A 25,768-nucleotide genomic window follows, 5' to 3' on the forward strand; every position below is an offset into this window, starting at 1 on the left:
TTGCGGGGAGAGGCAGGACACAACAGAAAAGTTCACTTCTTTGCAGGGGGGTGACATGGCCCTGCCTAAGAGGCATCTGTTTGACAGCTGGGTGGAGGGTTGGTGAACAGAGATGGGGGTGGGGTAGGGCAGGCATGAAGTTCAGAAGGTAATGGGAGTGAATAGGAGGCAGGTGATGAGTAATGTGGAGGAGGACTCATGCCTAGGCTTGAACCTGGGGGCCTTAGGCAGAAATTGGGATGTTAGGAGGGAAGCTGACGATAACTGCTTTGGATGAGCTGAATTTGAGATGTCTGTGTGACAACTGGGCATTATGGGCCTGGAAGTAGGGGAGCATTCGAGGGCTGGATGTGTAGATCTGGGATGAGACTTGAACCCCAGGGAGTTCAGGAGCCCCACCGGGAGCGGGGAGAGGCTCCTGGAGGCAGGAGCCACGTCCATGACAGTCCCTGAACAGGATGTCCTGCACAGAGAAGGCAGATTCATGAGAGACATTAGCATGGTTATTTCCCACCATTATTCAACTAGAATAGAATGGTTTTCCCCCAGTCAAATTCCTGCCAGAATAACTTAGCCATCTCGCTCTTCCAGAATGGTACTGGTCCAGTCTCATCCTTCCCGGACCTGGGATTTTCCCTGTTTGCCCCAGGCCCCTGCTGGGTTGGCTGGACCTTGAGTGCTTGATCCGAGGTTCAGGGAAGGAGCCAGGTTGAAGGCGGGGATGGTTTAAATGGGAAGTTCCTGAGCCAGTCCTTGGCTCCAGGTGTCCTTATGGAGCTAAAATCCTCCAAATCTTGTTACCTTTTTAAAACCCCAATATCAGCGTGTGCATTTGCTCCAGTCTTTGTTTTCTTCCTGGATCTGGCCCAATGTGGAGAGGCATCCACTTGTTTTTCAGGGCCACAGACTCAAGAACTCGGAGAACCAAACATACCAGGCCCTGAACAGCTTAAACACCAGCCGGCGAGTGCTTATCTCGGGGACCCCAATACAGAATGACCTGCTGGAATACTTCAGCTTGGTGCACTTTGTGAATTCTGGCATCCTGGGTAGGAGTCTGGGGCCCCTCCACAGTCCCCTGTGGCACAGGGACCCAAGTGGCCCCTTCAACTTGGCTGGTGCCCAGTTGCCACCAGTTTCCTGGCATAGCTGGGCAAGAAGGAGCAAAGGAAATAGGGCCCTCCTCTACCCCTGCCTGGCACTCAGCAGGTTGTGCTTGGGGCAGAGGAAGGCCAGCAGCTCGTATGGGGTGCTGGCTTCCCAAAAGTACACGTGCTCTCTGTGAAGGCCTGACCTCTCCCGTGGTGGGCCCCTAGGCTCATGGGCCAGTCTTGGTGTAGGGGCGATAGTGGCCCTTCCACTGGAGTGAAACCTGACCTGCTCACTGTGTAGTAGAGAGAAAGGGCATCAGAGGAGCTACCTTTGACTCTGTTTCTGCCTCTCGCTTCTGTGGGCTTGGCCAAGACTTATTTCTCACCTGTAAATGAGGGAACTGGGTTGGGCTTCCCATCCTCTGGTTCTAAGAAAAGGAAGGCTGCAGAGGAAATCTCAGAAAGTCTATAGTTTCCTTCACCTTGGTGCTGCTCCAGTGGGGCACCACGGGACTTGGGGCTGTTCTTGTGGGCCTCCTGGGCTGTGCACTGATGGTGAGGCCTTGGCTGGTTCTGCCATCTGTCTGCCATCTGTCTGTCTGTCTTCTCAGAATCCTGGGGCTGAGGTGCATGTCAGGAAGCCACCTTGGGGCCCCAGCTGACTGGATTCGTTTGCCCTGCCCTCCCCTGTCATTAGGGACAGCCCAGGAATTCAAAAAGCACTTTGAGCTGCCGATCTTAAAGGGCAGAGATGCTGATGCGAGTGAAGAAGCCCGGCAAAAGGGGGAGGAGCGACTCCGAGAGCTTGTCACCATTGTGAACAGGTGATGCGCCTGGGTGGGAGCACATGCCCTTAAGGGCTGGGGTGAGGTTGGGAAGGCTCCCCAAGAAGTCAGGGGGCGTTGGCAGAGATGCTGCTAGAGCTCTCTGGGTCGGCCTGCCTTGTCTTACAGATGAGGCGCGCCAGGGCAGTGGGATGACCCCTCTCCCCTAACCTGATGCCTCTCCTCATGGCCTGGGCTGCATTCACTGTTACAGCACCATCTCTCTCAAATGAGACCTAACCCCCTCATTTTACAAGGGAGGAAACTGAGGCCTGCTGTCTGCCAGGTGCTGTAGTAAGCAGTAGGGAAGCAAAGAAAGGCAAAAACAATCCCTGTCCACAGTCTAGCAGGGGAGACAACATGGACATAGCTCCTTATGTACCACATACACCTGCCTCAGTGGGTGGTGATCTCAGAGAGGAAGGCACAAGCCAACAGGCCCCAGACAGAGCTGTGACTGGAACTCCATCAGGGGCAGCAGCCCCTAGTCCCACAGATGTGGCCTTTTGGGGTGTCAGTTGGGGTAGAATGGCATGGTGGGTAACGTGCTGGACCTTGAGTCAGGGGAGGCCTGGGCTTGGGTCCTGCCTTAGTGGCCTCTGTGGCTCACAAGGCCTGGGGTGCTTTGTGAGGGTCAAGGGAGAAAAAGACTGGGGATAATGCCCACTGTTGCTGTCTTTGGGGTCAGCTCAGCCTTTGGGGCTGCGATCCTCCTGGAGCTGAGGTAGAGGCCCCCCACCCTGCTGCTCCCTGATGGTCCTGATGTCTCTCTTGTAGGTGTCTGATTCGGAGAACCTCAGACATCCTCTCCAAGTACCTGCCTGTGAAAATTGAGCAGGTGGTCTGCTGCAGGTATGCTGAGTGCCAGGCCCCTATGACCCAGGCCTGCTACCTGCAGCCTGGGGCAGAGTGCTGACCACGGTGGGCTGGGATTGCTGGAGCTCTGGAGTCCTGGCTCAGCCATTTTAGCTGGTGACCATTCTGGCCCCATCTCTCTCCATACCATGGACCCATGACAAATCTTAAGAGAAAAACCCTGCTCATCTCAGGGATTAAAAACAGACACAAGCATCTGTGAATGATGAAAGTTAGGGGTGGTGGGTTCTCATTTGTGCCATGTGGCCTTAGGTCTCTGCCTCTGTGACTCCTCAAGGTTGCCAAGGCTATCACCAGGTCCCTGGCTGCCCTCTGCTCTCTAAAGTCATGGGGCTGGGCTACCAGGCTTCTGGAGGTCAGCTGGCTTTTGGGCTTTGCTGTTGTGGGCTCTCCCCAACCCCAGGCTCTTGTGGGCTGCAGGCTGACTCCACTGCAGACTGAGTTGTACAGACTATTTCTCAAACAAGCTAAACCCGTGGAGGAGCTGAGAGCGGGCAAGATGAGTGTGTCTTCCTTGTCTTCCATCACATCCCTGAAGAAGCTATGTAACCGTGAGTGGGCCTTCCTCCAGGCTGCATTTGCCCCTCAGCTGCCTCCTGGTCCTTGGTTCTGACTTGGGTCACTCTCCCATGTTTCATAAGCCCTCCTCCCATTTGGGGCAGATCTCAGCAGCATTCCCTTCTGGCCCTTTTCCTGTACTGCCATAACTGCAGCCTTAATTCAGGGCCCATCACCTCTTGCCTCTAGTCTCTCTCCCCTCCAGTCCATCCTCCACGCCACTGCCATGGGGTTTGTCCATGAGCGTGGTCTATACACGTCCTCTCTCCACTGCCCTTTACTTGGTCAGTGCTGCTGGTTCCCTGTTGGGTGTCTGAGGTGCCCTTGGAGAGCTTCTATGTTGGGGAGATAAGTTTGAGCCACAGAAAACCCCTCCAGTGGTGCCAGATGAGGAGCTTGGGCCTGAAGCCAGACAGTGCTGTAGGCACTCTGATGGAGCTGAAGCCTCCTGTTAGGCCTTCTCCAGGGGGTAGGGGGCCTGTGCCCACAGAGCACCTACCAAGGAGGATGCTTCTGAACACTGAGCTGATGTTCTGGCCTCTCAGACCCAGGTCTGATCTATGAGAAGTGTGTGGAGGAGGAAGAAGGCTTTGCGGGAGCTCTCGACTTATTTCCCCATGGCTACAGCGGCAAGTCGGTGGAGCCACAGCTTTCAGGTAAATGTTTCTCTGTCCCCTGTGACCTTGAAGCAACCTGAGTTTGGGCTGAGCTTGTGGCCTGGAGGTCGGGAGGAGGGGGCAGGCACGGGGTTGGGAGGTCTTGCCTTGCCTCACCCACTTCAAAGGAAAACAGGTAGAGTTGAGGCTTGGGAGATATGGAGTCTGGATGGGGAAGCAACTGCGCAGAGCCCTCAGTTCAGATTCTGGGAGCCTCGGTTTGTTTTCCAGTTGTGCCTTGTATGGGCTTCCCTCTACAGGTGGTCGCTGCAGAAACTCCTTTCCAGTGTAGGGAGCCCCTATGGGGAGCTGGCCTGAAGGCCCTCAGAGACAGAGCCTGGGGTGGGGGAGTGGGGGTAGCACAGCTTAAGCCTAGAGCCTCTGGCATGGGCTGACCTTGTATCCGATCCTGGGCCCAGTCCACGACTTCAGACCCTAATCCCCTCACCTGGCCTCCTGGCTCCATCCTCTTCCATTCCAGTCCATCCTCTGCTGAGCAGCCAAGCACAAGACTGATGCCCAGCAGCACATGCAGGAGCCTCAGTGTAGCTCTAAAGCCCTTGACAGCCAGGCCCCAAATACACAGCACTTCTCTTCCTGCATACTAAACTGACCTTTTCCTCTGTCCCACACAACCGTCCATCTCCTGCCTCCTGTCTCTGCGGCGGCCACCCCTTCCTCCCTCTTCACCTTGGCCTCCCACAATTCCTCACTTGCTCCAAGATGCAGCTCCATGAGGCCTTTCAGGTGCCTCCAGATGCTGGTACCCTGGCTCCCTCCCCAGTCATTCTGGGCCTATACTTATGTCTGCCGTGCACATTGTCTCCCTGAGGGCAGAGACTGGAGTCTCCCTTTTGTCTCTCCCTCACGCCAACCCAGCACAGGCTGGCATACAGTAGGTGCTTAATAAGTGTTTGTAAATTTCACAGTGGAAGGGACTTCAGAGATGCTCCAGTTCAGGAGTTCTTAACTTACTGTGTCCTGCCCCATCCATCCATGCTCCCTGACGCAGGCCATCAAGTCATTTTATAGATGAACAGCCTGAGACTCAGAGCCAGGAGAGGCGGGTGATGGCAGAGCTGGGGGGGGGGGGGGGGGGGGGCGCCCATCTCTGGTGCCATGGCTGTCCCTTGGCTGCCTCTGGAGGAAGGCCCTGCCTTTCCTGCTGTGGCTTTCTTGAATGCAGTTAATTGGGAGGGTGGGGTCTTGGCCCTGGACTCCTCTGCTCAGGGGGCTTAGCTGTACTCCTGACCTTTTCGAAGTCCTGGGCTTGGGTCTCTCCCCAGGGAAGATGCTGGTCTTGGACTACATTCTGGCCGTGACAAAAAGGACCAGCAATGACAAGGTTGTCCTGGTGTCCAACTACACCCAGACCCTGGATCTGTTTGAGAAGCTCTGCCGGCTCAGGAGGTGCGTCCTGGAGCCTGGCAGGGCCAGCCCCTCTGACCACTTGGTGCCAGGCTCAGGCCTTTTCTGTTTGGCAGAGCTGGCTGTTGTCTGTCTCATGGAGTCTTTGACTGGACGGAGTGACTTCCCCCAGGCCCCTTTTGTCTAGAGCTGGTCAGGTCAGAGTCCTGTGATGCCAGGGCTACGTGGCCCTGGTGGGTCAGGTAGGGTCTTGTGACTGGCAGGGAGCCAGGGTTGGGATCTCAGGAGCCCCTACATCTCAGATCAGCATCCAAGCCAAGAGTGACCTCAGCTCAACATCACACCTCCTTCCCAGGGCAGGAGGCTCCCCAGCCAGTGTGAGTACCTTCCACTGCCAGGCAGAACCTCCTACAAGTTATAGACTTGCATCCGAAATCTGCCTCCCATTGGCTTTGGGGCCAAGCTGAGTTGGTCTGCTTGTTCTATGACTGCCCCAGATGCTTAGGAACAGCTTTTGTCTCAGGTCCTGTGGCCCCTCCCTCTTATCACCACACTCCTCTCCTTAGATCTGGTTTCCTTGTGTCCTATCAGTGAAGAAATGATGACCGGTGTCTGTTGGGACCTGGCAGAGCTAGGATCATTTATACCCTCTCACCATGCGGGAAGGGACTGTCCTCTGCCCCACTCTCCCTGCCTCACTCCTGTGATCACTGCCAGCGCTTGGGCTCTGGGCATCTTCCCTGGATGAACTGACCTTTGTCCTTTCCCCTGCCTTGGGCACAGGTATCTCTATGTCCGGCTGGATGGCACCATGTCCATCAAGAAACGAGCCAAGGTCGTGGAGAGATTCAACAACCCCTCGGTGCGTGGGCGGGGCTGGCCCTTCTGGATCTGACCCCTTGCCAGCAGGGTCAGGGGGCAGTGTGCCTCCCTACTAGGGTGCCAGGAGGGAGAGCAGAAATGTGCTCGCTGGAGGCTCCTGAGGATGCACCCAGGCTTGGGCCTCCCCACAGGGACAGACAGGGGCTTGAGATAGACTGGGCGGGAGTGAGGGCTGACAGGGCAGGCTCATTAGTGTAGTCCTAGGCTGGGGCCACTCTGGGTAGCCGGGTCCAGAGGCATCTTATGACTTTGTTAACAAGGCAGTAAGTGGGTGCTTACATTTGGAGTCTTTCTTGGTCTCTGGCTATTAGGATCTCTCCCCAAATCCAAAGGACTGGAAGAAAAGACTTGGGGGGTCAGGGGAGGACATGCATGCTGCCTTCAAGTATCTAAAGTGATATCATGGGACAAGGGAAATCAGACATGCTCTACCTGGCTCTAGGGGGGCAGGTTGAGGCTTCATAGAGCTCTTTGGTGAGGTAGTGAGCTTCCTGTCCTGGGCTGGGGGCCTCAGCTGCTGGTCAGGTAACAGGTGGCCTAAATGGGGTTCCTTCAAGCTTAGGATTGGCATAAGCCTTCCCTGCTGGCTTCCGCCTGAGGCCAGACTCAGCCAGGGGACAGACTGGTCGTGTTCTCAGTTGGCCTTTCTCTAGAGGGCCTTGCAGGCTGTCAGTGCGCCTGTCTCCAGAGGGCTCTGCAGTCCAACATGCAGTGACAGGCCCCTCCCTCCCTGTCTCCCCAGAGCCCAGACTTCATCTTCATGCTGAGCAGCAAGGCTGGTGGCTGTGGCCTCAACCTTATCGGGGCCAACAGGCTTGTCATGTTTGACCCGGACTGGAATCCTGCCAACGATGAGCAGGCCATGGCCCGTGTGTGGCGTGACGGCCAGAAGAAAACCTGCTACATCTACCGCCTGCTCTCGGTGAGCTCTGCTTGGCCTTCTGGGCCTCGGCTCTCAGATGGGGAAAGAGCTCTGGGTTGGGAGGGTGGGAACACCTTGGGTCACCATCCTCTTCCTTGGTACCATCATGTTCTTCCTTGGTACCATCACGTTCTTTCTTGTCCACAAGTTCTCTGCTGCTGCCCAGTTTCACCCTGTCTCTGGCTGCCCCTGGAGGTCACACTCCAGCCTCCTGATGGCATGTCAGCAGATGAGACCCCACATGGCTGGGCATGGAGTGGGGCCAGGCTCATGGCTGGAGCTGACTCCCTGTACCCCCTCTCCTCCCAGACTGGAACAATAGAGGAGAAGATCTTTCAGCGCCAGACTCACAAGAAGGCTCTGAGCAGCTGCGTGGTAGATGAAGAGCAGGATGTGGAGCGTCACTTCTCTCTGGGGGAGCTTCGGGAACTGTTCACCCTCAATGAGGTCACACCCAGCGACACCCACGACAAGTAAGGAGGGGGAGGCCTGAGCACCCCGCCTGGGCCTGGACCCTGGGGCCCAGGGATTGTGGGTTGGGGAGGCCAGAGCCCAGCTGGTTGTATGACATTGTGTCTCTGCAGACTGCGCTGTCGCCGCTGTGTGAACGGCCATCAGGTCCGGCCTCCCGCTGAGGGCTCCGACTGCACCTCTGACTTGGCCCAGTGGAACCACAGGGCAGACAAGAGGGGGCTCCCAGATGCTGTGTTGCTGGCAGCTTGGGATGCGGCAGTGACCTTTGTCTTCCACCAGTGCTCACATGAGGAGCAGCGTGGGGTCCTTTGAGCCCTGAAACTGGGCCTGGGTTGGGGCTGGACTGGACCTAGGTTGGGGCTGGGGGACTGGAGCTGGGGCTGGGGCCAGGGTGGTCAAGGCCATTGGATGGCCGCAGCTACCTAGGCTAATCTGAGCAGAAAGCCTATGCTTGCTGCACCAGGAGCCAGAGGTGCCCAGCCTAGATCACTCCTCCCCAAAAGCTCAGGGAAGTCAATCACACAGGTAGGAGTCACAGATAGGCAGAATAGATTTTTTATTTTTAAAAATGTAAAAAAGGCACAGAAGAATAATAAAGGCATTAGACTGGTGGCAGAGTCGACAGCAGGTGTAGACTCGGGGAGGGAGGGTGGCTGTGGGGTCACTTTTGCCCTTGATTCCTGAGGGCCAGCTGAAGCCATCAGACCAGGTGAGAAGGGAGCCAGGACCTGCCTGCTTTCTCTTTCCCTGCTGGGCCAGACCTTGGGTCTCCTGGTGCCATGCCCTACCCCTCAAGCTCTGGTGTGAGCTATGGTTGGGGGAAGTGTTGTTGGAATCTGATGGACCCTAGCCCAGGATAGGGGCCTTTATAGCCCAGGAAGGCCACGGTCACATCATACCAACATAGTCAGCAAAGGCCTGGGAGGAGTCCCACGTGTCACTAACCACATTGAACATAGCCCGAAGCCGGCCAATGGCCTCCTGAGCCATGCCAGGGTCCTGGTCCAGCCGGTTCTGGAAGAGGCAGAGGTGGCCAAAGGTCCCACGGCTTGGGTGGCACCGCTCCAGCTGCTTGGCAAATTCAAGGAGTCCATCTGGCTTGATGCAGTTGGAGCTGGGAAGGGGAGGGCAGGCTTGGAGTCACGGGGAGCCCTGAAGGAAGGGGAGGTGGGGCCCATGCAGCCTGCACCAACCACATACCTGATGTCCAGCTGGCAGAGGGAGGAGGAGGAGTTGCTAGAGAAGATCTCAGCCAGCGCCATGAGGCCTGATCTCCCTGGAGAAGAAGAGAGGCCAGGTCTCCCAGGAGGCCAGGCTACCCAACTGAACCCTGAAGAAGCCCTGGCCAGCCCTATTACACTCACCAAGTCGGTTGCCTGGCAGCCGGAAGCTCTTCAGAGTGGAATTGCTCTTCATGGCTGTGACCAGCTTGGGCAGAAAGTGGGTCCGGCGCTTCTCTAGCAGACGGCAGAAGGATAGGGTGAGCTCTGTGGGAAAGCCAGAGGGACGTTTGGGCCAGCCTGCTCTTGGGTCACAGGTTCTTGCCTCCATTTTACAGAGCTAGGAAGGGTATGAGGCCACTGAGTCCAACCCACTCATTTTACAGATGGGTAAACTGAGGTACAGAGAGGGTGACTTGCCCAAGGTCACACAGATAGTGAGGTGGGATTTCAACCCAGATCTTCTGACCATAGGTCCTGTGCTTCATCCCCTCTTGCCCTATTCCCAGTTCTCCAGCTCACCTCGAAGGGTAGGGTCCTGGAGCAGCAAGAGCACCTCCTTTTGGCAGTCAGCAAGGTTCATGTCATGGAAACTCAGCTTCTGCAGGGCTGGGTTGCATGCTGCGGGGTGGAGGCAGACCGTTGGACTGAGTAGGGCAGCCTACCCTGGGGACCCCGAGTCCTCAGCACCCTCTCCATCCCCTTGCTCCTCGGGGTGATACCTCGCAGTGTCTGGAGAACCAGCCCCAGTTCTCTGGGAGAAGTGAAGGTAGCCCTTTCGAGGGCAAGCTGCTGCAAGGCAGGTGATGCCTCCAGGACCTGGCACAGGCATTTGCTACCCTGAGGCCCATGAGGAAAGCCCAGCTCCAGCTGCTCCAGGCAGTTCTCTGCCAAAATGAGAAAGGACAGAAGGCTGTAGCCACTAGCCTCTGCCCCTAGGACAGTTGGCCTGTGGCTCATGACTTCCTTGCACACTGGGGCCAGGTGGGACAGTGCCTGCCATGTGGGCACCCCAGAACCATCCTGGAGCTTGGACCCTGCAGAGACATAACTCCTACAGGGTAGGGGCTTAACTGGCAGAAATACTCATTGAATCACAATCCTCCACACAAGGACGGGTCCCCAGACCCCAAGTGGCCACCTCACCTCAGAGGCATGGAGTAGGGCACAGAGCTCCCCAGAAGCACCCCTTCATCACTCTGAGCTTGTTTCCTTATCTGTCCTACCCTGACAGCCTCTAGGATCCCTTGCAGCTCTGGGATCCCAGTATCTCAGTAGTTTGTCAATGACTTTCCAACCATATCCAGCACTTAACACTAGATGGGGTCTCTTGAGAGCAGAGGTCACATGACTCACCTTACCTGTCCTTGGTGGTATGCCGAAGATCAGAGGCTCCTGGCCTGCCCAAATCCCCCCATTCAACAACCCCCTCACCTGGAATGTCCTCATGCCCTGTCCCAGTACTCGAGTTCCCAGGGGCTCTGGGACTATCGTCTGGGGTCAGATGGTCAATCCGGATGGCTAGGGTGTGCAGCCTGGGCAGGACCCTGAGGGTGGTGTGGGCCAGCTCCGGCACAGATAGAGGAGAGAAGAGGTCAGTGAAGTGGAAGGAGCGGAGGCAGTAGTCAGCCTGGGCTGAGAGGGCCTGCAGACCCTCCAGCAGGTGGAAGATATTGGAGCCTAGTCCTGCAGTGGAAGGAAGCAAGCATTTATTAAGCACCTACTGTGTGTGGGCCAAGCCCTGTGCTAAGCACTTTACAGACAGCTCATCTGATGCTAATCACAACCCTGGGAGGTAGGTCCTAGTACTGTTTTACAGTTGAGGAAACTGAGGCAGTGAAGTGACTTGCCTAGGGTCACATAGACCAGATTTGAACTTAGGTCTTCCTCACTCCAGGCCCAAAGTTCAATCTACTGCACCACTGAATTGCCCCAGGGAGAGACCTGTTAACTTCCAGGTTGAGCCAGAGGCAGGGGTCCCAATAGGAATGCCTTCTCTCCAGGTCCCTATGGCTGCTACTACCCCTGATAAGCAGCACATATCAATAACTTATTTATCCAGCATTTTGAGGTTTACAAAGTACTTTCCCCCAAACAGCCTGAGGTGTGCAGTGCGTTTGTCCCCATCTTACAGGTGAGGAACCCTGAGGCTCAAAGGTTATGATTTTCCTGAAGTCCACAGCCAGAAAGCACTGGAGGCAGGATCTGACCCTGGCTCCTTCCTCCAGGCCCACAGAACAGTGCCCTGAGAAGCTTCCCAGCCCTGCTTAGGCACTCTGGCCCCTCTGGGTCAGGAAGCTGCTGGCCCTCAGCACCCCCTCCTCAGTGACCCTGGGTGTGTCTTCATCTTAGCCACCCCCTTACCCCCACACATATCCCAGGTAGAACAGAAGCCCTGAGGGCAGAGCAGGTCTTCCCTTACGGGGTTTTCCTTATGTGCCCAAATCCAAACGATGCCAGCTCTGCTTCAGGGTGGGGATCTGCCACAGTCAGCTGACATACCACAGAGACCTCCAAAGCTGCCTTTTCAATGTGGCACCAAGACAGCCTCCTATGGATCAACTCACCAGGCCTGGAGCTGGGTGTACGTAGGGGAGACACATGAGCACCCACTCTGTGCTGGATCCTGGGGAGACTGGTTCAAAACTCAGGCAACTTACTTGGGGAACTTACATTCTGGTGGGGAGCTGGTAGGTGGAACCAACAGGCATCTTGCCATGGCAGCTTATTGCTGCCAAGTCTGAGAGGAAAAGTCTGCAGTGGCTGACCAAAGGAACATGTTTGCCAAGGAGTTGTTGGGCGGGCAGGAAAGGCAGGCCTGCACTTCCAGAAGAAAAGGAGAGGGAACTTGAGGAATGCCTCTCCCCTCTCCAGGTACTGGAGAATGAAGAGCTACTTGAGAAAAGGGATGGAAAAATGGGGCAGAGAGGGCAGAGAAGAGGTATAGCTCAGCTCCCCAACACAATTTCTCTCCCGAGATGTAGGACAGATCATTAGACCAAGCTGTGATCAAGAAAATCCAAGAATTAGTCACAATGTGTCATCTTTCTGCTCTAGGTCAGCAATGGAAGGCAGGCCTGTGGATACCAGGGTCAGGATCTGGCCAGGGTGGGCATTCCAGCGTGCAGGAACTGAAAAAGGACTGAGGCCTTACCCCAGACCAAGAGGGCCCAGACCCATTAAAGGGGAACCTTGGTGTAGGCTATGGGAACAAGGACCGACAGGCAGCTCTCTTGTTCACTACTCAGTTCTAGGTCCAGACCTAGATGAACTGAAGGAGGGCTGGGACTGAGCTAGGAATAAGCTCAGAAGCCAGTATTGGCTGTGGGGCTCCCAACCTCCAGCTCTTGTAGAACAACTGGGGCAAGAATTTCAGATTGGGGAGGAGCCTGCACTTTGGTCCCATTGAACTGGCAGCACTTTCTAATCAGCTGAAAGCAGTCTACTGGAACTTCCAACTAGGGACAAGCCCACAGGAAGATTATGCAGACCCAACTTAGGTCAGACCAGAAGGGCAGTAATCTGACTTTACTCCCAATGTGACTACCATTTTGAGATCATGGTAAACTTGTGGGTCCCTGGCCTGAGCTGTCCCTGAGACTCTAGAATAGCATGAGACTCAGTATCCTAAGAAAGAAGCAACAGGACAGTCCAGAATTTTTCCCCAAACTGGGAAGAGCCCAGGCCTAACTTCAAGTTGAAAATCAGTAAGGAGGTCTATTACAAGGAGGCTGACTGGGCTTCGAAGGTCTCCCTCATCAGTAGGATGTGACCCACAATCTGCATGTAGCTTTGCATGGACAGATCTTAATCCAAAGGGACCAAACAGATGAAGGGGTCAGCCAGTCCAGTCTCTTCCATTCATTTTCACAAACATTCATTAATCATATACCATGGCTGGTGCTGTGCCAGGGGAAATATGGACAAAGACAGTGGCTAGCTGGCCAATCATGCAGAACCCTGACTGGATGACTCTGGACAAATCCCTTCACCTCTCTGGGGCTCTTGGCAATCCTCTGGGGCTATAAGTTACAGAGAAAATGCCACCTGCATTACTTGGCAGGGGGTGTCTCCTTCTTAGGAGTTCCCTAAATTAGTGAAATCATAAGAAAAACAAAGTGGGGCTTGCTCTCGGGACCTCATTCTACTGGGCCCTATAACCTAGACAGATCAGGTTAATTTATTATTTTTAAAGGCAGAATGAGGTGGGAAGCGCCCTAACCCCTGGGGAAATGACTCCTGAGCTAGGCCCTGAAGCAAGAGAAGCCAGAGTTTGCTTCTGAGAGGACATCTAGTTTAGTAAAGGTCACCAGGCTTGGCCTCAACCCTACTACCTGCCCCCTCCACTTTCTCTCTGTACAGTGGGGATAACCATACATGCTTTCCCTCCCCCTCTCCTGGGGGTGCATGGTTGAAGGCACTCTAACCCTCAGAATGCTACAGATGTGGGAGGGTCAGGCCCACTCAGGGCCTAGAGGGAGGTGAGCCAGGAGCTCAACGCAGGGAAGCAAGCATGCTCCAGACAAAGCAGTCTGGCAGAAACAAGGTCCAGACCTGCAACTGGCAGCACATACTGAGACATGTCCACAGGGATGCATGAGACTAAGACTCTGAAGGGTGAAACCATAAACAGTGGAGGAGCTGGGAAGAAACAGTCCATGGAGGGGAAGTGACCCTTAGCACCCCCCGATTATCACTGAACTGCTCCAAGAGACTCCCCAGGGTCTGGGGGCAGGAGCCAGAAGCTGGTTCTGCCGCTTCCTTCAGCTCTACCTGACCTAAGGGTGTCCCAGAGAAGGTGCTCTGGAGTGTAGGGGTCCTTGTGCTCTTGGTTTGTGACTGGTACGGGAGCTGGCGCTCTGCAGAGCATCAATCCCACCAGAGAATGCCTTACCATTATAAGAGAGGGTGAGCTTCTTCAAGGACACCCAGGAGCGCAGCAGGTGACACAGGACAAGCATTGACTCTGTGGACAGTGGGATGGTGAACAGCTCCAGAGCTGAGATGCTACGGAAGCGCTGGGCAGTGTCTGGAGAAGGGAGGTCCCTGCAGCCAGGCCCCCACATCCCAGAGGACACGTGGCTCTGCTTTTCCTTCTCCTTTTCACGGGCAACGAGGAAGACAAAGTCATAGAGGTCATCTGGCTCTGCACCATGCCCTTGCCAGGGATGGGGGCAGGGATTCTTCCTGCTGGGAGCCCCTTGGGGCTGCTGGGATGAGCTGGCTGTAGTCTGAGGGTCGGATGATGAGGCAGGAGGATTCCTGGAGCTTGCCTCACCCAGTATCCAGCTTTCCTGCACAGGCATGGCCTGTTTTTGAGCCTCCATGGCCTGGCTCTCCCACTGAGTGGCCATCAAGGTAGTTGCGGACCTCTCTGCAGTATCCTGATGTGGCCAGCCAGGCCCCAGAAGGAAGGCAGGCTCATCAAGAGCTGGGGCTTGCACTGGGGGGTCTTCCCTACACAGACTGCAGGGTCCATCACATGGGGCTGGCTGCCAGAGCCCTGCACTCATTGTGAGGATGAGGATGAACAGTGTGGTCTCTGGCACAGGCCAGGAGTACATGGACACATGCTGGACGGCCCCGTGGTGAATGAGCCGGTGCAGCAGCTTCCGCAGAGCCTGGTGAGCAGCTCCATCAGAGAAGAGAAGGTGCTGAAAATTGAGGGTGTGGAGGGAGCAGGCCAGGGTCTGCAGCACCTCATGCTGGGCCTCAGCCATCAGCTCCCCCACTCCCTGCAGCGCGTTGCAGATGGTGAGGTGGGTGACGTAGGGTGCGCTGTGTTGCAGGGCAGAGAAGCGGCTGTCCTGGAGGCGCCAGTCACACGCCGGGTCCAGGGTTCCTCGGAGCATGTGGCAGAAGAAGGTCTCCAGGAACTTGGTCCGCCAGCTGGGCATACTCTATGGCCAGAGGAGGAGGGGAAACAGACAGGTGAGGCCAAGTCCCTACAAGGGCTGTGCCAGCCACCTCCAGGACTGGGCCACCCAATCAAGCCCTTGCCCTGGTATACATCCAGCTTTGAACCCTGGCTCTAACACTGGCTGGCTGACCTGGGCCAAGGACCTCAGTTGTTTGAGCCTTGGTTTCTTCATCCGTAAAATGGAGAAAACACTCCTTAGCACTCCCAAGGCACAAAGTTGTCAGAAAGAGGAGACTTTTTTGAGTTGCTTTTATTGTTCTCGCCCTGTCCCTGGGCTCTGCTGGCTTGGGCAGTGGCCCTCAGTTAAAGGCCTTCCTCTGCCCAGATCAGCCGCAGCCCAGGAGTCCATGCCAAGCACAGCAGCATCTGAAGCTGTGCCTCAACCAGGAGCTCTAACAAGCTTTCCTTTCCTCAAGCAGTTTCTGGCCTAAATCCACCTTAATGGAGCCCCTGCTTGTTCTCAACCTCACTGTGTTCCCAGCCCGCTGAACAGATTTGTTTGCACAGGAGTGTGTGAGGCTGGCATAACCCTAGGCATGGCCCCAGAAGCGCTGCCTTGCTCTTGCAGGGATGGATCTATAGGTACCCATGAGTGGAGCAAAAGTATGTGGAGGAAAGGGTTCCCCAGAGGCTGATTTTTGGATGCATCCCTGCCCTGCCCTGAGCTTGGCTGTCTCCCTTAACCACTGAGTAGAGGGGCCTCAACCAGGCTCAGTCAGCATGGCTGGGCACCACAGTAGTGCCAGGAGGGGCTGGTGAAAGACCCTCTCCTCACCTCAGAACAAGGTGGCCTTATCCTCATCACATCGTCCCAGAGCTGATGCCAGATGGCCTGTGTAGAGAGGCCTATAGGAAGCAGAAAAACCATGCGTCCAGTCACTCCCAGGGGCCCCTTAGACTAGGGCAGGCACCTATCCCTGGCATCCAGTGTCACTCTCTATCCCATACCCCTACCGGTGTCTCCTGGGGAATGGGATGCAGGGATAGCCAGGTCTTCCCCATCTATTCCAACAGCCCCATATACCCCCCCAGGGAAAGGGTATGGGGATGACAGGGACAGCTCACCTTTCTTTTGGGCTGCATGCTCAGCCCGCTCCAGGTAATAGATATTGAGCAGTGGTAAGATGCCTTGAAGTATGGGACCTGGAAGAGCTGTGGAAACCAAGACAAAGGGCTGGGCTCAGAGGCAGGGGGTGGACATGGGGGCCCCTCCCCTACATCTTGCTTCCACACTTACCTGCCTCCAGGACAGGGGAGCCTTAGAGGGAAATGAGAGTTGACCCTGCAGCCACTTCTGCATTCGTGAAGCACCTTTAGGAGCGTTCAAAGGGGACTCTTGGCCAGAAGCCCCAGGCCCCATCCCCTCAGAGGTTCTGTCCTTGTCCCTCTAGAGAGACTGCAGGTGTAGGGCTGAGTGAGTCTGTGCCCACACTTTGAGCACTTACTGTGTGCTGGTGCTGGGGACAGAGAGGCCAAAACACAAAGGTGCCTTGGCCACTGGTCTCAAGGAGCTGACGTTACAATGTATGAGCTGAGCGGCCTTTGTGCCCGGTGTGTGGGATGCTCTTCTCCCTCAACTCCAACTTTCAGAATTTCGACTTTTTTTTAAAGCTCAGCTTCAGTGCCACCATGAGGTCTTCCCTGACCCTTCCAGCTCTGGAGCCTGCCACCCCTCTCCTTCCCCACCCACAATTGTCAAGAAAATCAAGAGAAGAGTGCATCTGGGAGAAGAAGGTGACCAAGGCCAAAGACTGCAGACACATCAAGGCTGGGGATTGAGATCTGCCACTTGATTAATAGTTAGTAACTTGAGGAGGTGTTTAGCCCTAAGAGGACAGAGAGAGATCAAGGGAGGGAGTTTCAAGGAAGAGGGAGACACGGCTTGTTTGTGGGTAGTAGGGAAGCAGCCAGTAGACAGGTAGAGACTAAAGATAAGGGAGAGAGCAGGGATGACAGAGGGGGTGATCTGCTGGGGCAGATGGGATGGAGCAGGGTCCATTGTGGGTGCAGAGGAGTTTGCTTTAGCCTGGAGAAGGGCCCTTTCTCTTAGATAGGAGATACTGGCAGGGGCATCTTCGTGCCATCAGATTAGGAGGCAGGGAAAGAGGATGAATGACTCAATTTTTTCTGTAAAATAGGAGCCAAAGTTCTCAGCTGAGTAGATGGAGGCAGGGGGAAAGGAGGTTTGAAGAAGGGTGAGAAGGTTTGGAAGAGCTGCTGTGGAGAGCAGGAGAGGGAATGAGTAGGGAGGTGTAGCAGCAGCAGGGAAGGCTCAGCGGAGCTTAGGTAACATGTCTGTAGTGGATGCGCTCACTCTGGCCTCAGGATTTTCTCCAGCTTTGTTCAGCAACCCGTGGATGGTAGGAAGAATCCCAGTGGTTAGGGTAGGAGCGCCAAAAGAATAAAGGGGCAAGGGACTGCACAGAAAAGGCCACTGAACTGGGGCATCACGGGGTCAGGAGATGCCTAGGAGGAGAGTGGGCCAGGCAAGGGCGGTGGTCTAAGAATTGGACTGGAGGCTGGGTACCGGAAAGCAGAGGGAGAGGCGGAACCCTAACCGATGATGATCACAAACATGAGAGTGGACCGTTTACGGAGATGGTGAGATCAAGGGTAGGACTGTCTTGGTGTGGGGAGGAGGAGGAGGGTGAGATGAGGGCGTTTGGGAGGGTTACCCTCTCCCAGTCTGAGAGCAGGAGCTGCGGAGGCTGGCACTGGGAGGGCTTGCTGACAACAAGTACCAGGATTCGGACTGGGGGGCAGACACCGACTGAGTGAATCTCAAAGGAGACATCCCTGGGCGATGATGGGAGAGGGAGTGGGAGATGCCAACGGAGCCTCTGCCAAGCCTGGCGCTTGGGAGGGATGTCAGGGAGGCTGTCTGGGGGTGTGCTGCGTGGAGGGCGCCGAAGGGCTGGGGGGTTCAGAGGAGGGAGTGCGAGGGGGTGGGAATGAGGGCACGGCCCACGCGGGATGGAGGGTAAGCACGGACAATGCCCTCCGGGAGCGCGGATTCTCCCCAGCGTCCTCCGTGCCCGCCTCCAGGGGGGCAGGGTGCGGGCGGGGCGCCTAAGTCCCGAAGAAGGGGCCGGCTCCCTGTGCCCACGGCTAACCCTCCCACGCGCGGATGCCAGCGTCCGCTCACGCCCGCCTGCGCACGTGACCGTCCGGCCTGGGGGGGGGGGGGGGGCAGCGCCTTCCTCCTGGCCCTGCCCCCGAAGCCCAGCGGAGCCCGCCGGTGCCCCCTCCTCCTCCCCAGGCCGCACGGGCCCCCGCTCGCTCCCGGCTCATCCGGGTCCTCCAGGGGCGGGGGCGTCCCGGGCTGACCACGAGCCTCCCTGGGGCTTCTCGCGGGCCTGGTGCCCATGGCTACCATTGGGCCGCCTCCAGTCCCGGCCCTCCGGAGGCCCCCGTTTCCATAGTAACGGGCCGTCCGCTGCCCTCCCCTCCCCCAGCCCTCACTCACCCCACACCCCGCTCTCCAGGACACCCATGTTGGCGCTCACGGCCCAGCCGCACAGGACGAACAGCGACTGGGGGCCGCTGGGCTCTACGTCGGCCGCGGGGCGCCTTTCCCTGGATGAGGCCTCCATGGCGGCCGCCGCTACAGACTCCCGCGGGTCCAGGCTCGCGCTAACGTCGCGAGGCCTGGGGGGCCGCCATACTGGGCAGTGGCTCGCGCTTGCGCAAGCGCGGCGTTGCCGACCGCCATCTTGGAGGAGGTTGGAGCGTACCACAGGATGTGCCCTGCGAGGAGAGGGGGCCAAAGGCTAGTCCCGCTGTTCTGGCGGCCGGGAGCCTGCGAGCGCGTGTCTGGCTAGCGGGATCATTTAGGCTCCCCATTATACGTGAGCTCCGTAGTCTTCCTGCGCAGAGGGGGCCCAGGAGCGGCGTCGGGAGAGCCGGCCACCCCCTTGAAGGGTGCCGTTGGAAAAGGCCACTTTACTTCCGGTGGGGGACTGGACTTCCGGTCCGTGACCCTGGCGAGTCCTTCTCGGCCAGCGGGGAGGAGTCTTGCTTGCTGAACCTCGAGCGGACTGCAGGCATGGTGTGGGGCAGCGACAACAAGGCGCTGGACGACGGGGACCCCAAGAAGGTGAGGGAACACGACGGGCCACGGAGCCTTGGGGTTGCGGCTTCAGGATCCCCATCGTCAAAAGGCGCCGGCGCGCTTGGAGCTACCCCGGGCCTTCGGTGTCTCCAACGGGAGGGGCACCGAGGGACGGGATCTGAGGTTCCAAGTGGCCCCCAGACATCTGCTCGTAGGGTGGGGCAGAGGAGAGGGCGGAGCTCGGGGCCCACACGTTCTTTGGGGATCCCCTGGCCCACTTCCCTTCTCCGAGGGGCTGCACAAAGAAGGCGCAGGTGGCAGAGGCGGGATGCGGACCCAGGGCCCTAGAGAGGGCGAGACGGTGAACTTTGGGACGCGCGGTTCGAGGCCGTTTGTCCGAAGATGATTTGGGGGTCCTAGCAGACTGCAAGCTCAGCAGCGGGAGTGTGAGTGATCACCTTTCCCTCCCCCTCTGCAGCTTTTGACCCTGCTGACCCCGCTCTCCTCTGGGGCTCCCCGCGTGACCTCCGACGGATCTTCGTCCAGGCCCTGGGTCCCTCGGGGCCGCCCGCCCGCTGCTGCTGCTGCCCCCCGCCCCCGGCTCCCCTCGCCCGCAGCCTCCGTCCCCCCTGGGGGCCTGCAGCTTCTCGCGCTCCTCCGCCTGGCCCTGACCCCCCCCGCACGCGGTCGGTCCCCCCCGCGGGGAAGGAGCCCGTCCTCCTCTCCCCAGCAGCTGCTGCGGCGCCTTTGTCCGCCCGCTCCGTCCCGATGACCTCACCCTCTCGATGGAGAGTGAGACCCTCCCCGCCCTGCAGCCCCGCCCCCACGCGGCCCCTTCTCTGCTGCCTGAGCCCGCCCTGCTTGCCCTCCGCAGACTGCTGTCCCCCTGTGTGTCCGCCCCTTCCTCAGTCCGCTCCTAGGGGAAGCTGTCTGGGCTTGCGGCCTGCTGGTCACCCGGCCCTGTCCCAGGTTCACGGCGGGCCTCTTAAGGGCTCCTCACTGGCTTGTGGGAGGGGCCCTGGAGGCGGGAGGGCTAGAAAAGGAGCTTACATTCCAGTGGGAAGACGGTGTACCAGAGGGATGGGGGAGGTACCTGAGCGACTTCTGGGCAAAAACCAGAGAGAAGAAGTGGAAGAGGGGCTGGCCTGGAGCCTTTGTTTAAAACGGACGTTACAGGAAGCCTCCTCAGTAGAGAGGACCTGGGTGGGGAAGGGGAGGGGTCGAGCCGCGTTCAGATGCTAGCTCCGCTCTTGGAGTGTTTGGGCAGTGCTGTTTCCTTTTCTGGGCTTGTGGATTTATCTGTAAAATGGGAGACGGATGATGTCCCTTCGAGGTCTAAGTCTATGCACCCCTGTAAGGTGCTTCCAGGATCTGGGAGCTCATTTTGGAAGCTTGGACCTGAGTTAGAGGAGCCTCTGCTGGATTGGTGCTCTAGTGCTTTGGGGAAGCCTGGGAAACCTGCCCGGGAGGGGTTGGGGGCGTCTAAGATGACACAGTGAGTGGAGGGGAATCTGTCCACACCAGGCGCTGCTTGAGTGCCATCAAGGCTGTCCCCATGTTGGAAATGCCAGCTGCACCTGGAAGGTTATTCTTGGATGGTGTTGGTGCTGCTTCCCGTGTCTCCCCTCAAACGTGTTCTCCATGATGCTTCCCAGCCTGACCTTTGGATTTTTTTAATCGGTATCTTGTTTCTGCTTTTCATTGGTTTCTAAATACATCTCCCTTTCCCATAAGTCTTTGTTCATTAAAATAGTGAGGGAGAGAGCCGCAACTCAGCAGAAACAGTTTGTCAGTCCATTTGGGCAATATTTCGGACTCTCATTCCCTCCTTCTGCAGTGAAGGCAGAGGGAGGTTTGTGTTCCCAGTTCTCCAGAGCCAGATGACTGTGAAAGTGACTCAGGGTAGTTGTGTTTAGGCAGTTTTAAATGTTTATTGATACCTTCTGTTTTGCTATTACCTTCCTGTCTTTCCCCTCTGCAGTGAGCCATCCCTAGTAACAAAGAATTGAAAGGAAAACAAAGAACGGTTCAGCTGACCATTGCCCAGTCTATGTGTCATGTCCCCAGATTGGAGAGTTAGAAGGGAAGGCAGTGGTTGTCTGGTCCACCCCCAACCTGATCTCCAGCCTCTCCTTGAAAATTTCTAAGGAGAGCCCTGCCTGATTTGCGACACCTCAGCCTGAATGAGTCTCTTTGGAATTCTCTCCACCCCCGCCCCAGCCCTCCCCCAGCTCTACCCCCCATGGCTTCTGGGCCTGCCCTCTCAAGCCAGATTCTTCTCCAGTACTTGAGGATAGTTGTCATGTTTCCAGTTCCTTCCTCAAGTGTTATAGACCTTCAGCCTTCCTGGTTCCTCTTCTCTATCCTTGGAGTTGGTCAGTGTTCCCCTTAAGCATATGCTCAGAACTGAACCCAGCACTCTAGCTGAGATCTGACCTGAGCATTACAGAGGGATTCTCTGACCTTCCTCTCCTTGGGAGCTCATTCTGTCTTCCTGCAGCCCAAGACTTAATTGTGTTTTTGGTTTCTTCATCACACATTCATTGAGTGTGCAGTTCCTTTAAACCCCCAGTTTTCAGAACTGTTGTCTAAACACGCCTCCCCGTCTTTGTTCAAAATCGATTTTGGTATCTAAGTGCCAAGATAGACATTTGTCACCATGGGATTTCATCTTACTAGATTTAAGCTGGTGCTGTGGCCTGCTCTCCCAACTTTGGGTCATCTGCAGGTTTGAGGGGTATTCCACCTAAGTCCCAATCCAAGTCGCTGATAAAAATGTGAGCCTTCAACCCAGCACAGATCCCTTGAGTACCAAACCATTAGGAGCTACTCTGACTTGTATTGTTGTCTAATCCTTCGAACTTCATCTATTAATTCAGTAGTATGGTCAAAAGAAGAAAAGAGCTTAGTCTGGCAGGCCTCCTCTCCCCTTTCCATTGCTTGTGTTTGCTTCATTCTGCCTTAGTTTGGGTCTTCTTGTGCTTGTTTTCATCTTTTCCAATGCATTATACTCACTTGCCTATAGTTAGTGGTATTTATATAACGATTTAAAGTTTGCAGAGAACTTTACAAATATGTCATTTGATCCTCACAACCCTGGAATTAAGTGCTGTTACTTGTGTTTTACAGATGAAGTTACTTGCCTCCAGGGTCACCCAGTAAGTGTCTGAGGCCAGATTTGAACTTGGGAGGATGAGTCTTCCTGACTTCACCACATCCTTGTTCAGCCGTGCCCACCGGAAATGGGTGTTTTCTTTGGGACCATACAATGGCCTCAGGCTCTCCAGACTGGCTGCTTCATCCGTCCTCTCTTGTATTGCTAAGCTCCTGCCACACCAGACCCTTTGATGTTCTGGCGCTCTGTTTAGAGATCAGCGCTCCCTCGTCCCTGTCTCACACAATCCTTCTCCCTCCAAGGCTGACTTTGGGGCTGCATTTCTTGATTCTCCCACTTGGCCTTCATTCTCTCTAGCCTCAGACCACCCTGTGCTTCCTGTCCTGTCCCCAGGGGAGTCTACATGAGGGCAACAATGGTTTCATGCTTGTCTATACCTCCTTGTATGTGGTAGGCCCTCTTGGATTGAGTTTGACAAATGTTCTGGACTTTGTCACTATGTGTTAGCTCTTACCACTGCCCAGAGCCCATCCACTGACCCATCTAGTATTTCAGACACCTGATATGGATATTTGTCCAACCGTTATCCATCCTTTATCTTGTGTTACTTACCCATTTGGTTTCTCTGGGCCTAGAGTCAGGAAGATGTGAGTTCATATTTGACCTTGGACATTTATTAGCTGTGTGACCCTAGGCAAGCCCCGTCACCCCTGCTTGCCTAAGCTTCCTCATCTGTAAAATGTGGATTACAATAGCCTCTACCTTTCAGGGTTGTTGGGAAGATCAAATGAGTTGCTCATTGTAAAGCACAATACACCGTGCCTGGCACAATGGGGAGCAATGCAGAAATGTTAGCCTGGTCCCACCTTGTGCTTAACCTCATTTCATTTCTCACAGGGCCTCAGGAGTCAGACCAGTTGTTGCCCTGTGTGCTGGGCAGCCATGAGCTTCTTTTCTTGAGTGTGGTCTTTGGACACAGATGTTCACCAGATTTTTTGTGCTCATGTTTCTGGCCCCTGGGCCTTAGCGTCTGCCTTTTGAAATGTTACTGTCTGACACAGAAGCTGTCATGGCACATGGTGTCTGTTGGTGGCAGCAGGAGAGGCATCAAGCTTTTTGTAGGCAGGAGCACAAGGTTGGGGTCAGGACCTTGAGGCTTTAGCTTCCTTTTTGTTAGTGTTTGGTGACCAGGGATGGTACCTGTAGTTGTGAACCTTAAGGACTACAGCAGCAGGAGTCTGCCACTGATTTTCTCTCCTTTCTCTTGTAGGAAGATGAAGAGGAGGAGGAAGAGTTGGTGGTAAGAGCCATTTTACAATTGAAACCATCCCTGTAAAAGCTAAAGGTTCAAGTTGCGGTACATGCATTTTGGAGAGGGGACCCCCTCCTGTCCTTGCTGCTGCAGGGGAGAATCCTGGGAAGAAGCAGGAGACCTTGTAGCCCTTGGAGCAGAACAGATGGGGTGCCTGGGGTGGGAGGGGGCACATGCTTGACCAGGCTGAGGGTCGGTGCCCCGTGCCCCCTGCTGCTGGTGCAGTGGCTGAGGCCCCAGAACCGCCCCTGGTCAAAGGGAGCCCAGAAGCCCAGAGATAACGCTAACTCCAGCCCTTCCTGATAGTGTCTGCTTTGTACAGCAGACTTCGGAAGTCCCTGCAGATAAGGACTGCCCTGCTCTCCTAGGTTCTACTACTTTTGAGTAGCAGGAAGGGGAGTCCAGTTGTCCCCAAGGGAGGGTCTGTGGGCAGTGAGGGAAGTCCTCTGGGACCCCTGACTCTGCCTTTTGTGTTTCTTGAGGACCCCCTGACCACTGTGAGGGAGTACTGTGAGCAGATAGAGAAATGCGTGAAGGCCCGGGAGCGGCTAGAGACATGCACAGACCGCGTGTCTCGCTCCAACACTGAGGAGGACTGCACTGAGGAGCTCTTTGACTTTCTTCATGCTCGCGACCACTGCGTGAGTCACTGCTTCTGGTCTGAGGACTAGCCAGAGCAGGTCCCTTCTCTGGACCTCAGTTTTTCCTAACCTTTGAGGTCCCTAGAACTAGGAATCTCTGGAATTCTGGGTAACCAGGAACAGCTGGAGCAAGTAGGAGCTCAGGAGACCCCTGCCTAGGGTTGGCCTAGGGAGCAGAGGACACAGATCACACCTGGTGGGATTCCTAGGTGCTAGGTCTTAGGGCTTTGTTGTCAGCAGCTTGAGGGGTGATGCCGCTTACTCAAGTTTTCTTCTGTGTCTCCGGCCCATGGTAATGCTTGGTACTTCTGTGGTTAGAGCCCTGGACTTGAAGGTAGGAAGACTTTCCTGAGTTCACATATGGACTTGACTCTTTTACCTGTGTAACCCTAGGCAAGTCCCTTGCCCTGTCTGAGCTTCAGTGTTCTTACCTGTAAAATGGGGGCCCATATGCCAGGCACAGCCTTACAGTTGACTGACATAACATTAGCTGTCATTCTTGAGGGGTTATTCCCACCATGTGTCCAGTACCTCCTCTGAGGCACTATCCAGCCTTTTCCTTGGAGTTAATGGACCCTCGTGAGAGAGTTTTGCTCACCTTGCCCATTTCCTTCCCCTAGGTGGCTCACACACTCTTTGACAGCGTGAAATAAACGTCTGTGACTGTGCCAGCTGCTCCAGGCTCTGCCTTGTTGGGTGGTGGCTCAGTGGCATCACTTCCCATCACATCACCCTGGATCGCAAACATTGCTGTACCATGTGTGCTGTTATTCTGCATGAGTCCTTGTGGCTTAGGCTTGGTCTTGGAGCCCATGTAATCCAAAGCAGCTCCATTGGAATAAAACCCAGTCATCTGTGGAAGTGTCTCCTGTCTTCTTTGAAAATATGCTCAAAACCCAGGCAGTGGCTGCCCTTCCTAGGGAGGTCTGGGGGTCTGGGGACACAATTTCCCATAGAAATGAAGTCGTAGGAGCATGTGGTGGGCCCAGCACGTGGGAGCTTTTCATGCTGGCTCCCTCCCTGGCCCTTCTCTGCCTCTAGGCTCTCAGATGCTTTGACTCCGGGTCTAATTCCCCAGACTGCCCTGGGTCTGTTTGGCATCATCCCATTATCCAGGTTAATCAGCTCGGAGTCCCTTGTCTCTTCCACACACTGCTTTACTTGGGAGTTAGGGAGACCTGGGTAAGAATCCTGACTCAGACATTCTGTTGTGGCCCCTGGGCAAGTCACTTCACATTTGCCTGCCTTAGTTTTCTCATCTGTAAAATGGGGATCATGATGGCACCTGCCACCCAGCCCCGAGGTGAGGATGCAGTGACATCATGTTTTGGGGAAGTGTTTTGCAAACCTTAGAAAGTTGAGCTGCCATAAGCTGTCTCCACAGCATCCCTCCCGCCCCTCCTCCTTGGCCACGAACCTAGGTCAGGTCATTTTAAACAGAAGCCTGAACCGGGGCATCAAGGGGAAAGGGTGCTTGTCCTGGGGTCAGCCTCAGACACTCCCTAGCTGTGTGACCCTGACCGAGTCGCTGCCTTGCCTCAGTTTCCTCAAATGTAAAATGAGGCCCGCAGTAGGCACTAAATGAATGCTCATGCCCTGGGGTACATGGCAGCGCTGGAGGACGGCGCTATTGGCCTGCATTGTAGGGCAGGCAGGAAGGACCAGACAGGGTAATCCCCTCCTGTCTCCCTCCTTACGGTGGTAAAGCCCCTACCACGTGCAGGACCTCAGGAGGGGGTGGGGCGGCGTCGGCCGCGCCTTTGTCCGCCGCCTCGCCGGAGACCCTCCTCCCGCCGCTGGGCATCACGTGGCGCCCTGACTTCCGGCGTGGCGGGCACCATCTTGATGGGAGTCCAGC

The 25,768-nt window shown here is 55.9% G+C and overlaps 3 protein-coding genes across 5 annotated transcripts in view; 2 read left to right on the forward strand and 1 right to left on the reverse strand.

Moving 5' to 3' along the window:
- The window catches only part of RAD54L (RAD54 like), a 24,725-nt gene extending 16,464 nt beyond the window's left edge, over positions 1-8,261 (forward strand). For both annotated transcript variants that reach the window (XM_072649300.1, XM_072649299.1), the window contains exons 10-19: positions 899-1,049; positions 1,789-1,915; positions 2,693-2,767; positions 3,212-3,342; positions 3,895-4,005; positions 5,292-5,415; positions 6,157-6,235; positions 6,998-7,177; positions 7,487-7,650; positions 7,762-8,261. In XM_072649300.1, the coding sequence (XP_072505401.1) occupies positions 899-1,049; positions 1,789-1,915; positions 2,693-2,767; positions 3,212-3,342; positions 3,895-4,005; positions 5,292-5,415; positions 6,157-6,235; positions 6,998-7,177; positions 7,487-7,650; positions 7,762-7,963 (1,344 nt within the window). In that variant the 3' untranslated portion in view covers positions 7,964-8,261. The remainder of the gene's footprint in view (positions 1-898; positions 1,050-1,788; positions 1,916-2,692; positions 2,768-3,211; positions 3,343-3,894; positions 4,006-5,291; positions 5,416-6,156; positions 6,236-6,997; positions 7,178-7,486; positions 7,651-7,761) is intronic.
- On the reverse strand, positions 8,191-18,634 carry LRRC41 (leucine rich repeat containing 41). The gene is given in 11 exon segments (XM_072649298.1): positions 8,191-8,765; positions 8,852-8,927; positions 9,016-9,138; positions 9,394-9,492; positions 9,594-9,758; positions 10,306-10,557; positions 13,766-14,771; positions 15,567-15,637; positions 15,857-15,943; positions 18,258-18,444; positions 18,446-18,634. Coding segments are annotated over 11 exon segments (2,481 nt in total). The 3' UTR covers positions 8,191-8,539.
- Positions 18,237-24,768, forward strand: UQCRH (ubiquinol-cytochrome c reductase hinge protein). 2 transcript variants are annotated; one of them, XR_011975788.1, is made up of 5 exons: positions 18,837-19,288; positions 20,367-20,522; positions 21,972-23,257; positions 23,752-23,910; positions 24,531-24,768. XR_011975788.1 is itself a non-coding variant. In XM_072649313.1 (4 exons), exons 1-4 carry the CDS (start codon positions 18,837-18,839, stop codon positions 24,561-24,563), a joined length of 273 nt encoding a protein of 90 aa, XP_072505414.1. In that variant the 5' UTR covers positions 18,237-18,836; the 3' UTR covers positions 24,564-24,768. The 2 variants fall into 2 exon arrangements, 1 of the variants encoding a protein (XP_072505414.1); XM_072649313.1 differs by lacking the exon at positions 20,367-20,522 and having other exon boundaries at positions 18,237-18,887; positions 23,228-23,257.
- Positions 24,769-25,768: the final 1,000 nt, after the last annotated feature.

The sequence above is a fragment of the Notamacropus eugenii genome, chromosome 2 (assembly GCF_028372415.1).
Source record: "Notamacropus eugenii isolate mMacEug1 chromosome 2, mMacEug1.pri_v2, whole genome shotgun sequence".
Classification (NCBI taxonomy): domain Eukaryota; kingdom Metazoa; phylum Chordata; class Mammalia; order Diprotodontia; family Macropodidae; genus Notamacropus; species Notamacropus eugenii.